This window comes from Salvelinus fontinalis, chromosome 5, assembly GCF_029448725.1.
Source record: "Salvelinus fontinalis isolate EN_2023a chromosome 5, ASM2944872v1, whole genome shotgun sequence".
Taxonomy (NCBI): Eukaryota; Metazoa; Chordata; class Actinopteri; order Salmoniformes; family Salmonidae; genus Salvelinus; species Salvelinus fontinalis.
In genome coordinates this window covers 33,054,245-33,069,561 of record NC_074669.1, presented here as the reverse complement: position 1 = coordinate 33,069,561, position 15,317 = coordinate 33,054,245, and the positions used below count along the sequence as shown (strand labels likewise).

Below are 15,317 nucleotides of genomic sequence, written 5' to 3'. Positions count from 1 at the left end.
CCTCACAGGGCAGAGATCATCATAGCTCAGGGAGGGAGAGATGGGTGAAGAGAGATGTAAAAAAAAAAAAAAAAAAAGAGAGAGATTGAGAAGTTTGAATGGCACCAAACTGGGCTGTGTATGTACATCATATTGAGAAAAAATGTAAACCTCATCTGTAAACATTCCCTCTTCATCATTCCTTGTGTAATGATGTCTATTTCCATGGTGTCTTTATGTATTAATTAGAATGATTCTTTCAATTGCTCCTCTGAGTTCCACATACTTTGAATCGTATTGTTTTATGGATTATGTGACTGGTTTCTCTCCTCTTCTCTCGTCTTTTCTCCTGTCTTCCAGTTGAGGAGGTGGAGCGAATAGCGGCGATGCGATCTGATTCACTGGTCCCTGGCACACACACCCCTCCCATCCGGAGGCGGAGCAAGTTTGCCACCCTGGGGCGTCTCTTCAAGCCGTGGAAATGGAGGAAGAAGAAGAGCGAGAAGTTCAAGCAGACGTCTTCTGGTGAGAACCATATCTAACCTTTAACCCTAAGCCCTAAACCAGGGGTCTCAAACTCATTCCATGGAGGGCCTAGTGTTAGCTGATTTTTGTTTTTTCCTTTCAGTTAAGACCTAGACAACCAGGTGAGGGGAGTTCCTTCCTAATCAGTGACCCTAATTCGCCAATCAAGTCTAAGGGAGGAGCAAAAACACGCAGACACTCTGCCCCCCGTGGAATGAGTTTGGCACGTTCCCTAAACCCTAACCCCGAAGCCCTAGGCCTTGCTTTCTACCTCTCCCCTAACCCTAAAATCTACCACCCTAAGACCTAAGATCTAACCCCTTAGATTTAACCCTTGTATTCTACCTCTCTGCTTGCACTCCCCCTGCCCCACAGTAGCCACATTCTTATGTCCTAAAGCTACAACCTTTAGCTGTAGAATAGATCACTGTCTCACCAGCTCACCCCCTAGCAGGAACAGTATGACTCCATTATGTTGACAAATGTAGGTACTATGAGGCACGACGCAGAAGGCAGTGCTAGATGGCTATATGCTACAGTATATGATGGTTGTAGTCTGTACAGAGCTGGGCAGCTAGGGGCTGTACTGATTGATGGTTATATTATGTAACAGGGGATCAGCAGTTATAGCACATATGTGCCATGAAGCATCAGAGCTAGGTGTAGGGCGTATGCTAGTTATATTATGGTTATGTAACAGGGGATCAGCATGAATGCTGTAGGTCAGCTGTAGCTGTATATTATCGCCAACCGGATCAGTGGGGCCAACGATAACACAGGAGACTGGAGCTACGTCCAGGCTATTCTTTAAAGTTTAAACAGTGGGATTATTACAGTGTGTGTGCGTGCGTGTGCATGCGTGTTAGACATCAGCAAGACCAGACAGACTTTAGAGCATAATAGTCCCCTTAAGCCTTTTTATAAATGATTTGAAATTAAAAGTACCAAATACTGCTACAGAACATTTACACGAGATCAGTCTTGTTCATCAAAAATGTAGAGAACAGCTGTGAAATTGTGAAAATTCCCTGCAGATTCAGTTCGATGGCAGATACTGGAGTTCCAGCTAACAATGTCACTTGAATTGAATAATGATCCAAAATTAAATAAGATATCTAATATAATGTTATACCATTGTTACGGTATAATATCTACACTGTAAAACATTTCCTGTAATAATTTTTACAGTAAATTACTGGCAACACAGTAGCCAGTAGGTTACTGTACATTTACAGTAGATTACTGGCAGCACAGAAGTCAGTAAATTACTGTAGATTTACAGGACCTTTACTGAAACACACATTTCCAGCATATTACTGTAACAGCTGACTACAGCAACATGCTGTATTTCTAGAATTGACATTGCATTACTCGAAGCACAGTAGTTGGTAAACTGTTAGATTTACAGTGCAGGCAGCAAAACAGGTGCACTGTACTATATTGTACAATTTTACAACAGTGTAGCGGAATGCGGTTGAGCCCCCTTAATGCGTTGCTCTTTACTGTACTGTAATATAGAACTGTACATTTATTGCAGTAAATGTACAAAAATGAATTACAGTGTTATAGTTTGTTATGCAAGGTAGTACACACACACACACACACACACACACACACACACACACACACACACACACACACACACACACACACACACACACACACACACACACACACACACACAGACACCAGTCAGGCGCTGTCTTTCTAATCTCATGCTGCTCCCCCAGCTGTCGGTGCAGTTTATGCTTTTTTTCTGAACAGATTTATTGTGGCATGTTAAAATAATGGCATACAATTTGGCATAATTCAAACAGTCACACATATTCTCGCAGCCAATGTACTGTATGTTGACTGTTACACTAACCGTGCAGTATTTTTTTCACAGGACCCTAGCCATAACTGGGTTATGATTCAGACAGAGACCAATGTATCAGAAAAAGATCCTGGCGATTCTGCTGGCCAGTTATAAGCACAGTGAAGTTGGTGATGAAGTAGAATAGAGTAGAATCCTGCACCATATGATGTCAGTTAATGTTGTTGTGATGTCATATCCTGTACCCTCAGTCCTGGAGAGGAAGATGTCGACCCGTCAGAGCAGAGAGGATCTGATCAAGAGAGGAGTGATGAAGGACATCTATGACAAAGGTGAGGGGCCAGAGGGAATAGAGGAGAAGACAGCAGAGGGAGGTTGGAACGCAGAGACTTTTGGCAAAACTGTTGTAGTTGTTCTTTGTCGCGTAATCAAAAATACTTTTGGCGGAAATTAAGTCAAGTCATACAGTCGGCATCACAGCATCCACATGGATTGACTCCAGGCCAGATATGTACTGTGAACATGTTATATATATCTCTCTCTCTCTCTCTGCAGACGGGGCGGTAGTAATGAGAGGAGAGGAGGAGAAGATGGAGAACGGGAGGTCTCCAGCATTAGGGGGGTCTGATCCATCGCCATGTGATGGAGCTGAGCTGATGGATGGAGCAGGGTCAGCCATAGGTACGTCTCAGGCCTTCTATCAACACTCTCAAGCAATGGTTCATAGTCTCTCACTGTGCTGTTACATGACATCTGATTGGTCAATGTTGTTCTCAAATCTCAGGCCTTCTCCCAATACGCTCACCTATTGGTTCATTTCCATTCACCCTGTTCTAACATATCATCTGATTGATTTATCCTATGCCCAGGTACAGTTGAGTTCCAGATGTCTGGAGAGGGGGCGTGTCCACAAGACCACACCCAGAATCCCAGCCAGCCTCCACCCACTAAGAAGGTTATGGTGTATCCAGGCGAAGGGGCTGGGGCAGAGTCATCACATCACACCATAAAACATAAAAAACAACCCCCAGTGCTACCCCCCAAACCGTTCAACAGGCTGCCCAACCACATCACAGGTCTAGCCCTGTAATCCTCTGTGTCTATGCGCGTATCTCTGTGTCATTCTTTGCGTTTACTTTGCTTTCTGTTTTTACTGTACCCCAGCCCACCAGCGTGCCGCTTGTGTGGGTGTATCAATGTGTGTATCTGACTCCGAATTTTTCTCTCTCTTCTCTCTTTTCTCTTCTCTCTCCCTCTAGACGGTATGCCAGTGAAGCTGCCCTGTATGTCCATGAAGCTGTCGCCTCCTCTACCTCCTAAGAAGCTGATGATCTGTGTGCCTGTGGGTGCGGGGGGGAGCATGGAGCCCTCGGCCCTCACCTTTCAGAAGTGCCCCCCTCCCTCCCACCACGTGGGGTCCCTGGGGGGACACTCCCTTCACTACGGGACCCTCCCTGTGCCCCTACACCCCCCCAGCCGCATCATCGAGGAACTCAACAAGACCCTGGCACTCACTATGCAGCGATACAAGAGGTGAGGATTAAGGAGAAGTGTGTGTGTGTGTGTGTGTGTGTATCCATGCCTCCATGTGGATGGATTCAATGGTTCACATATCCAGTCTGCCTTGTACTCTATTCCCATTGGTCCTGCCCTGTGTCTACACTACAGCAGTGAGTTGGATGGGGTCGTTAAGGAGCTTGTTTATCATGTGACTAAGGGTTTCTAATCAGTAGGGTTAAATTGGGAGTTACCACAATACAGATGTAGGATCTTAATTTGATCACACTTTTGCAGGAGAACTTTCCTGCAACAGGACATTTAAAACTTGGTGTGTTTGAGGTTTTAAAAGGCTTCTGACATGATGTTCCCTTACGGAAAATGAATCAACCCCTACAAGAAATGTCCATAAGTTACAATCCACATAATAATTCACATGTCCTATTGCTGCAGGATTATTTTCCTGCTGTAGCAAACTGGCTCACCTACATCTGCACTCTAGGCAGCATTTTGAAACGTCTGGTCAGTCACATCTCAGTACAGAGACCATTTAATCTAAACCTTCCCTGGAGAGCAGCATGGCTGGTGTTGACTTCAGCTTCAGATATAGAGCTGCACAAATTCCCAGAGCCTTGGCTTTACCTCTGGGTGTATGTTTATCATTGGCTGGTGTCTAACCAGTTCAGACCATTTTAGAGCACCACACACACACCATCTCCATCTGTCCACAGACACATCACACACGTGGAGAACACTCTGCGATCGACCCACACACTCTGTGACTGATGTGCCAGCGCCAGATTGGCCTGCCATGATCCATCACTCTAATTGGTGGGCCGGGAGGTGGTTATGGACTCAAGCACATAATAGATGTAGGCATCCTATTCCTTTTGTAGCCCTTTTTGATTTACTCATTTGCTGTCTAAATGTTATGTAAGGCACACCCAAACTGAGTTTGTAAAAGCAACAGAGATCATTATTCTCCATTATGGGAGCTCCACAGTTGCTTGCTTGCTGATTGGTGATGCTGCCTCAAGGTTAATTTGTGATTGGTTTGCAGTTTGTTTTTGCTGTGCATCTTGTCTCCCCTATAGTTGAGACAGGCTGTGTGATTTAGGTGTGGTAATGTGAGTCTCTAAAGCCTACCATGTCTGTTACATTCCTCCCTTACATCTCCGTTACATCCAGTCAGGATAAGTCATGCAATGCTTCCCGGCAGAGTGAGGTACCAACATTTATTTTAGGAGCCACTTACTGTGACAATTAAGAGAGCTCTGGCTTGTTTTTCTACAGTGTTTCAGTCTTGTTTTCTCAGTTGAGTTGAGGTGCCGTTTACATGAGTTCCAGAGGTTATAGGTCATAGCTCCTTTCATAGTAACTGATGGTGGAAACAACCTGACATTACCAAACTACTCCTCTGTCTAACACCACACACACACGGATGGACAGACACACAAACGCCCACACATGCCACCATCTCTTGCTAACCTTTTACCTTTCTCACTGACCTCAGCTCACTGCACCATGCGGTTCCCACGGTGATGATAGCATGTGACTACAACAAAGAGAACCTCCCCAACGAGGAAGACTATCAAGAACTACCTGGTTCGTACAGTGACGAGGATGATGAAGAAGAAGAAGAAGAAGATGATGATGATGAGGAAGAAGAAGAAGATGATGATGAAGATGAAACACTCTTTACAAGTAGGTGTTTGTTTATACATAATTGGTTTGGGACCGTGGTGGCAGTTTGGTCTCTGCTTGGTGCCCCTGCTTCCTGGTAACAGCCTCAATGGCTGCTGGGATATGTGGTTTAAGAGCTCTTCTTTCATTGGACCCCTCCATTCAGAGCTATGGTTCACGTCCCTGATTTGAGTGTTGAGTGTGACCAATCAAAGCGCCGAGGTGACAGTGGCTTGTGAATGAGAGGTGTTGCGTAACCTGTCTGGTATGTCATGAAACACACACATGCACCATGGCTGGTCCTCAGATCCCTTGTTCCAGTAGTTCCCTTCACTCTTTCTCATAAGCAGTTGTCTGAATGATTGATTTGAGGCCCGTTATGTCTATGAGGTATTTATACACACCTCTCCTCTCTGTAATAGGGTGATGTAAACAGAAGAGTGGGTTGGAAACAGTGAACACACTCCCATCCTGTAGCTCTCACTGGATAGGGTAACTGTTGTGACAGTTGAATTGCTAGTGCATGAGTTAGCCGTGGTGCTAGTAATTCCAATTTTATCAAAATGTTATGGACAAAGTTTGCTGATCTTATTCTGGCCTCTCTAAAAAAAACAATTTTGTGTGTGTGTATGTGTGTGTATAGGTACCCTGGCTCTGAAGGTGTTGAGGAAGGACTCCCTGGCCATTAAGATCAGTAACCGTCCGTCACAGAGAGAGCTGGAGGAGAAGAACATACTGCCCACACAGTCAGACCTGGAGAAACTGGAGTTCAGGCAGCAGATAGGCACCAAGCTCACACGGTGAGAGACACGCACACACACACATACAGATGCACACCCTCCCTATAGCAACGGAGAGACTTGAGTCACGTTATCATATAGGCACCAAGCTCGCATGGAGAGAGTCATATTCACGCATACAAACACACGCAGGCTCATCTGCTCTTACACATTGCATACAGTCAAAACGATTGCCAAGCAACAAGCTATTATGGTGAGAGAGGAACTCACGTGTGCTTGAAATCACAAACACACACACACACACACACACACCTCATCTCCCAGTCAGCGCCTGTACATCCTGCTGTGGCCTGGTTGAGATGTGACCTGGCTACTTAAGACAGCATGATAGATGACACCTCATAATGGAGAGAGGAAACTGAGCTGGAAGTGAGAGGAAGTGGAAGTGAGAAAAGGTAGAGGGACGGAGGATGGAAGGAAATTGATGAGAGGTAGAGGATGGAGGGAGAGTAGCAGAGAGCCTGTTACATTTTTTATCTTGAATATGCCAGTGAGAGGGCAGACATCTTCAAGTGGGATTTTACCCTCACAAAGGACAGAACATGAATACAGGAGGGTTGTGGCAATATCGATCATGTATATTAACCCTGGATTGCTGATGCATTGAGAGGCTTTGAAGCCACCGGTTGGCCATATTGGCACTGCCCAGTAGGAGCGGTCCTCCATATGAATACATTTAATTCTACAGTATTTCAATAAAATGAAATACATATATTTTTTTTACACTTTTTCCTCCCTAATTTTGTGATATCCAATTGTCCCTTCACTGCAACTCCCGTACAGACTCGGGAGAGGCGAAGGTCGAGAGCCGTGCGTCCTCCTAAACACGACCCCCGCCAAGCCGCACTGCTTTTTGACGCAATGCTCGCTTAACCCGGAAGCCAGCCGCACCAATATGTCGGAGGAAACACTGTACACCTGGCGACCGTGTCAGCGTACATTGCACCCGGCCCGCCACAGGAGTCGCTAGAGCGCGATGGGACAAGGACAACCCGACCAAACCCTCCCCTAACCCGGTCGCCGCTGGGCCAATTGTGCAGCCTCATGGATCTCCCGGTCGCGGACGGCTGTGAAACAGCCTGGAATCGAACCAGGATCTGTAGTGATGCCTTAGACCACTGCGCCACTCGGGAGGCCCTAAAATTACATGTATTTCTTTGTTGTTGTAGTGGGGACAGTAACATTAGTAATCTTGAAAATGTTTATATAGTTTTTGTTTATGTTTAGTGCACATAATATCATTTAAAAGTATGCATTAAGGTGTCTGTAATATAATAATACATGTAGCAAAAACTAATGTAGACACTCATAAATGCATTTCTAAGCTTCCAAAATATTTTTGGGCCAAGGTGGAGACACGGTGGCTTTAACCCAGCGCCCCCTATCAGTCATCTAATGTATATATAAATCATTGGGCGCAATACAGGAAGAAAACAGAATTCACAAATCATTTCCTTCCTTCTATTGCCTCCCACTCTCATTTGTCACACTCACTACATCTTGCCTTCTCCCTCTCTTCCTTCCCTCCTTCCCTCCCTTTCTCCATTTATCTCCGTCTCCATCTCTCTGCTTCCCCCTACTCCTTCCTCCCTCCCCTCTCTCCATTTTTCTCCATCTCCTTCCCTCCCTCTCGTTGCTGTATGAATCACTGTGTCAGACTGTTGAGGTGGTAAATACATACATGTAAGTCTGAGGCAGTCACGGCTCATAGAAAACCTGCTCTGACATCAGCAAATAAAACACAATAAAACACATTAGGAAATGGTCCAGACTGACTCTAGTTCTATTTCCTCAGGAGGTTGAGTCAACGGCCAACTACAGAAGAGCTGGAACAGAGAAACATACTCAAGCGTAAGTAGCACAGACTAGATAGGCAGAAGACACACTTCCATTTCTTACGAAATTGACAAAGTGTCTATTCTGTTCTATTCTAACCGGTCTCTCCTTCTCTCCCCTATCTCAGGCCACAATGAGCTGGAGGAGCAGGAGGAGATGAGAGAGCTCAAGAAACGCCTGTCGAGAAAGGTGAGAGAGGGGAGGGTGAGAGAGGGGAGGAAAAGGCTAAGAGAGGGGAATTGGGTATCAATTTCCATTACGTGACAGACCATTGGAAATATGAGTGTGTGTGTGTGTGTGTGTGTGTGGTGACCCTCAATCACCACACAAACACAGCTGGCATGTCCAAGGCATAAACGACATAAGCGACTGCTTAGGTCCCTGCGGCCGCTAGGGGGCCCCAGACCCAAAATACAGTTATTTTTGTAAAAAAAAGAATTGGAATGCAGTCGTGTTCTCTTCGACAGACTATCCATTATATTGACCAGATAGTCTAGTGGCCACTCTAAAGATGAACATAAATGTCTTAAAAAATGGAAAGCAGTGGGGATGAGGCAAGTTCAGGTGGAACCATTCTAGCCAATGAGAGGGCTATACGCTTTTGAACAACTGGCACAATGCCGATATATAGGTTTTATTCTCAAAGTTGCCAGGATGTCACGTGTCCTACTTATGAGTACACTCGTAACAACCTAAGAATTCCAAAACTTCTATTCGGTCAAATAAGCCCCACGTAGCAAATAAGCCAATCCATTTTTTTTAAACCAAAAACAACACCTGCTGGAGAAGACAGATTTTGGGCCCAGTTATCCATCTCACTTTGCCTCTTCCTCTCTGTCTCAACTTACTGTTGAGAGTTACAATAGTAGAATACACAAGGTGCAATTTAGAAATGTGGTTGTGCGTCAGCAGTGTTTCTCTTGTTATGTCAGTCATTGCCAGACGCCAACAACATTTTGCTTAGAGCCCCCAAAAGACTAGGGCCGGCCCTGCACACGCACACTCTGATAACCCTTTTTCCCTTGTACCCAGTTGAGTCAGAGGCCCACGGTGGAGGAGTTGAGGGAAGCTAAGATCCTGACCCGCTTCAGTGACTACGTAGAGGTTGCTGACGCTCAGGACTACGACAGGAGGGCAGACAAACCCTGGACACGACTCACAGCTGCTGATAAGGTAATAACACTCACATGCATGTGTGCGCATACACAAGTGCACAGTCATGCGGATACTGTTTTCTCAGACTGATCTCTGGCTCTGTTTGTCCCTCGTAGGCTGCCATACGTAAAGAACTGAATGAATTTAAAAACACAGAAATGGAAGTGCATGAGGGTAGTCGCCATCTCACCAGGTATGTACTGTATGTCACAGCCATGCTACAAGCTGCAAGACAACACAAAGACACTAGCCCATACCTCAAGCTGTATACAGTAACTATTTGAAGAGTTTAATTCCAAAACGCTATATATCAATTTTCAGAAATGTTGACAAATTAGCTTTTATTGTTTAAAGAAATTCTGAAAGAGATTGGTGTGCTTTTTCACTGCCTAATCATGGCATGGGGTTGTTCAATGACAGATATGTATTTGTTTAAAATATATAACTTGGTGGTTTCATTTCAGAGACATTTCAGTTTTTTTTGCTAAATGCTATATATCCACAATAAATAGTCCTGCTAGGTTTTACACAGTCAAATGTAATAAATAATAATAATTCAATACAGTAATATGAGATCTGTATGTAAAACATTTGTCATTTAGCAGATGCCAGAGCGGCTTACAGTAAGTGCATTCATCTTAAGATAGCTAGGTGAGACACTGTCAAATATACAGGATACGAACATTCCATTCCATCTAAACAATGAAAATAGCATTTAGCAACAAAAAAAAACACATTTTCATACACATCTAAAATCTATTAATAAAACATCTGAGAACAGTAATATTTTACACACACATGAAGGTACCCATAAGCAATCATTTCTGATGAGAAAACACAAATGTTTAAAATTGGTGGATATAGTGTTTTGGAAATAAACTCTTCAATTAGCTCTCCCTGTCTCTCTCTCTGTCTCTCTCTCTCTCTCTCTGTCTGTCTCTCTCTGTCTCTGTCTCTCTCTGTCTCTGTCTCTCTCTCTCTCTCTGTCTGTCTCTCTCTGTCTCTGTCTGTCTCTCTGTCTCTCTCTCTATCTCTCTCTCTGTCTCTCTCCCTGTCTTTCTCTGTCCTGTAGGTTTCATCGACCGTAGTTCTTCATCTGCCATCTTTTACAAGAACCTCAAGTGCTGGATCGCAAACTACTGCCTTTGTGTACCACACCCCTTCGCTTCCAGCCCAGAACACAACAAGACCAGAACTGGACCAGAACCACACTAGAACCAGAGTAGAACATGTACTGAAACTGACCGGAAACGTAATCTGAACCTGGAGGGGTGTGTGTACAGAACTGGGCAGCTGACACTACTCCAGGCTCCAGTGTTGACCCAAAATATGTGCCAATAACTGGAGAGGGCAGACTGGACCAATCACAGCAGTATCTTGGTCCTGTGGTCATGTTGGGGTTGCGGAGAGGGAGCATCGTACACATGGAGAGAGATTGATGGAAAGCACTGGACGGACTTACTGACTGGGTTCTCCTCTAAATGGAGATTATATGGACTAAAATGTATTGTTTTTAACAGCCTTTTATTATCCTTTTTAATTCTGGAGATAGTTAATGTGTTTACTTTACTGCACTTTAGTTTTTGACGGTACTCTACGGAGGGGTTTTGGAACTTTATTCCTATATCTGTGCCAACAAGACTTTGGGATTGTGGGAGATTGAGTTTGGGAGGGCATCCGTAAGGAATACAGAGAGACATCCTACATCTGATTGGTTAAAAAAAGGATTATCCTCCAAGGGTTGTTGTTCCTGCCTTTTTAATACTTTCTGGTACATTATTAGTTTGACTATTTTCCATTGTGGGCTGCTGTTTCCAAAACAAAGGGACCAAACCTTTTTAATCTGATAGTACTGCAGAATAGGATTCTGTAATAAGTGTGTTGTGGTTAAAGTACTACTTACAATACCGTACACGGTATGTGCTATTCTGAAGGAAACTGTAGTAGGAGAATATGATCGGAATATTTACCTCTAAAAACGTTGGAATACAACGCAAAACTCTCCTGTCCGTGTTGTGTTCATGTTGGGATATAGAAATGTGAACCAAGCAATAATTGAACCTTTCTTTCCTCCATCTGTCTCTTTCTGGGCTGCATTCAGGTGAACAAGTACTGGGAACATTTCAGAGAGCTACCCGCTCAATACCAAATACACTTTGAAATGCTGTTGTGGCCTTGAATGCAACCCAGATCATCATTATTACTGTTGAGAGTTCTGCAACCCTCTGTATAGTGTCACTGTGCCTGTTGTATTCTTTACAGGGATGAAACCATTGCCAAATGTACTTTGTTTGAATGACATTTGATCAAGTATGTTGTCAATATAATGTTTCAGTAGGGTGCTCCATAGACTGGTAAGTATCAGTTATGAATGGAATGGAATTGTTCAATTTCTCACTGTTCTCAAAACAGGAATTGTATGGTTCCGCCTGGTTTGGCCTCATAGTGGAGAAGCTACATTAGACCACCCTTTGGCTGTGAATGAAAGTACAGTACCACCTTTTGGCTGTGAATGAAAGTACAGTACCACCTTTTGCTCACAAAAAGCCAGACACCTCAAAATACAAGGAAAAACATTATTCTTGTTTTTTTACAATGAACACATGCAGTTGATGAGTTGGTCTTGATTGTTTAGTCTGAGAACCCTTTGACTTGTGGTGTATCCTGGTTGTGTGTGTGTGTGTGTGTGTGTGCGCGTACATGTTCATTAGGCACAAAACAGGAAAATGTTTTACAACGGAGTGCTTAACACGACCCAGGACTCAATGTTGTCTCCCTGTGCCTCTCTCCTGTATCCAAACTAACAAAAGAGGACACTCTTTGTATAATATATGTACATTATACAAAAGAAACTTAAATATTTAAATATGTTTTTCTTTTTTGTACAGAAGGAAACTGCATGTGATGATTGTTAACTATATGTTCATCTTCTATAGCCCTGTTTATACCTGGTTCTAACTTGGGTCCTTTGTCCGGATCTTGTCCAAATTCTGGTTATGCCCACATTTTTAGGCAGGTGTAGAAAATCAAAAGACACATTGTGATCTGATTGTGATCAGATCATTCTGCCCACTTCCGGAGGTAGTCAGGCATGCATTGTGTAGACAGATCTGGACAGAGAAACCATTTGGACAGAGAAATCATTGCCAGGTGGCACCATTGACTGATTACATCAACATATCTTACAATAAATAAATATTATTTTGAAAGAATAACTGTGAAATAATTTGCATAAAGGAAGGAAATCTGGTCACAACAAAGACATAGTGTACAGATAACAGACATTTTAATAGCCTGTGTAGGCATATTTCTGGACATGTGGGCACAATCAGAATGTAGACAAGATCAGGACATCGAACCTATGAAAGCACCAGGTATAAACGGGGCTTGTGATGTATGCAGTTTCTTATCTAAAGGAAATATATAAAAAAAACTTTAAAAAACGTTCATAACTGCTTTTTTCTTCAACCTTCTCTATTCCATACATACAGTGGTGTACGAAATGATTGACACCCTGGATAAAGATGAGCTAAATGACTGTATAAAATAAATAATTCAAATATTAAGATATATTGTATGCTCCAAAAATTGGAGCCCTTTATACACATACACCCATGTGTATAAAATATTTTAGAAAAAGCCTCAGCGTTTGTAAATTCACTCAGGCCATCTACTCCGATTTCAAAACATTCCTCTGAGTGTGCCAGAGCGCAGAATAACTGAGGAGTTTACAAATGTGCATCACCTGTTGAATATAACTGGTGTCAGTAAACGTCGGCAAAAGAACGTAATTCAATTGTTGCCAGCAGCAGTTAGTCAAAAGGAGTCTGTATTGAATACATGCCCACATCAGGGGAGATACCTATTTAGGCAATCCCTAGCTGCTGGGCTGCTCAGTCCTGGCCCTGGTGGTCTGTTGTCACTCTGGCCATGGCCTAACACACCTGAAACCAATAATGAATGTTTCACTAATATCCTAAAGATAAGTGGGGTGTGTTGGGTTGGGGCGCTGCAGGGCCGTGGACCCCTAGGGGCAGGACGGGGTGACCGAGATGTATTTTGTGCAAAAAGAGCTCTACAGAATTATTAGGTCTATGATATTATATGGAGGATGTACTGTTTGTGTGTGTTAATGTGTGTTTTTATTCAACTTTGGTTTTTCAAACTTTTCCCTTGAGACATAAAAAAAGATGGGAAGGAAGTTGTTGGGGAGAGAGTTGAGTTATTGACTAGACTGGTGGGGGGGGGGGGGGGGGGGTCAGGCGTGCAGGCGGCTCGGGCTGGCTACAATTTGATATAGAGGATGTCTTAATGTGGACAATCAAAAGTTACATCTTTGGACTTTATTTGTAAGAGTTGTTAGGCTATTGGTTAAAGGTGCAACACAATATTGATTTGAATTATCATTGATCTAGTTCAGTCTTAATCACTTAAACATATTTAATAATGGTCTCTTACCCAGTGGTGGAAAAAGTACTCAATTGTCCTACTTGAGTAAAAGTAAAGATACCTTAATAGAAAATGACTTGAGTAAAAGTGAAAGTCACCCAGTAAAATACTACTTGAGTAAAAGTCTAAAAGTATTTGGTTTTAAATATACTGAAGTATCAAAAGTAAATGGAATTGCTAAAATGTACTTAAGTATATTAAGTAAATCATTTCAAATTCCTGATGGATAGCCAGGGGCACACGCCAACACTCAGGCATAATTTACAAACAAAGCATTTGTGTTTAGTGAGTCCGCCAGATCAGAGGCAGTAGGGATGTTCTCTTGATAAGTGCGCGAATTGAACAATTTTCCTGTCAAAATGTAACGAGTACTTTTGGGTGTCAGGGAAAATGTAGTAAAAGTAAAAAGTACATTATTTTCTTTAGGAATGCAGTGAAGTAAAATTTGGCAAAAATATAAATAGTAAAGTAAATTACAGATACCCCAAAAAACGACTTAAGTCGTACTTTAAAGTATTTTTACTTAGCACTTTACACCACTGCTCTTACCTAGCTTGATGATTGTTGGCATTTTTGCTTACTTTTTGTTCTAAATAGAGACAGCTATAGGGCCATGGGTCATATTAGATTGTGTAGAAATGCAGGAACTTAGCTGCCCCCAAATAAATAAATAAAAAATCACATTTAAACAGACCACAGCCAAGTTATACACCCCCACACTTCTAAAACCAGACTTGCGCCCCTTACTGATAGTGATGCTAATGTTAGCTAAACAAACACTGTTAGCTACCTACATTAAGAGCTGTTTTAATGAAAACATTGAGAAAACAGTATTGTAAAGTATTTGAGAAAGTGTTTGCTATTGCCATAATGTATGTGGTATGATGTTTTATTTTTCAGCTTTCTGTAGAGCTGTCACTGCATTGTAAAATACTCTATTCTGATTTCTGTTCTTTACTTTTCAGAGAAAGTAATATATCTGCTGCATCACGGGTTGTAGGTGAAGACCTTAAGGGAGGCTGCAGAAACTAACTAAAGGAAACTCCTAGGCAGGGAAAAAAACACGTTGGAATGAATACGATCCTTTGATATTGTTGGAAAGATTTTTTTTACAATCATGTTTTTCTTCATTGTATTTTGAATAACTTGTAGAAAATACACTATGACACTGTCAAGAAGCATTATGACATCCTGTGTCACTTTACTTGGACTAAGAAAATACGCTTTGACACCGTCAAGAAGCATTATGACTTTTATAATAATTTATTCTATTTTATTTTTTATTCCACATAAGCCAGATAGGCCAATCACATCAAGGGCATGTACCCTTATGTCAGTCATCAGCCACAAAGAGGGTGTCTTGTCCTGCTCCTGCATTTATACCAGTCATCATCAACATGGTATTGGGGTAGGTGCATGTTTGACATCAATGTGTGTGCAATTACAATGATATTTTAATATGTAACATTTTTGAAAATGTTATTTATAACATAAACATACAGTTTACAAGCAGGCTATGGTGTAATGGATTGGTTCGCCTTGTGTGGGAGTTTTTGTAGGTTTTGATACTTTGGTAG

At 42.6% G+C, this 15,317-nt stretch overlaps 1 protein-coding gene across 2 annotated transcripts in view; it reads left to right on the top strand.

Moving 5' to 3' along the window:
- The window catches only part of phactr1 (phosphatase and actin regulator 1), a 72,150-nt gene extending 57,229 nt beyond the window's left edge, over positions 1-14,921 (top strand). For both annotated transcript variants that reach the window (XM_055923203.1, XM_055923202.1), the window contains exons 2-13: positions 340-504; positions 2,572-2,652; positions 2,876-3,001; positions 3,190-3,396; positions 3,580-3,853; positions 5,331-5,521; positions 6,144-6,300; positions 8,096-8,151; positions 8,264-8,325; positions 9,169-9,309; positions 9,408-9,484; positions 10,364-14,921. In XM_055923203.1, coding sequence (XP_055779178.1) covers positions 340-504; positions 2,572-2,652; positions 2,876-3,001; positions 3,190-3,396; positions 3,580-3,853; positions 5,331-5,521; positions 6,144-6,300; positions 8,096-8,151; positions 8,264-8,325; positions 9,169-9,309; positions 9,408-9,484; positions 10,364-10,379 — 1,553 coding nt within the window. In that variant the 3' untranslated portion in view covers positions 10,380-14,921. The remainder of the gene's footprint in view (positions 1-339; positions 505-2,571; positions 2,653-2,875; positions 3,002-3,189; positions 3,397-3,579; positions 3,854-5,330; positions 5,522-6,143; positions 6,301-8,095; positions 8,152-8,263; positions 8,326-9,168; positions 9,310-9,407; positions 9,485-10,363) is intronic.
- The last annotated feature ends 396 nt before the right edge of the window (positions 14,922-15,317 follow it).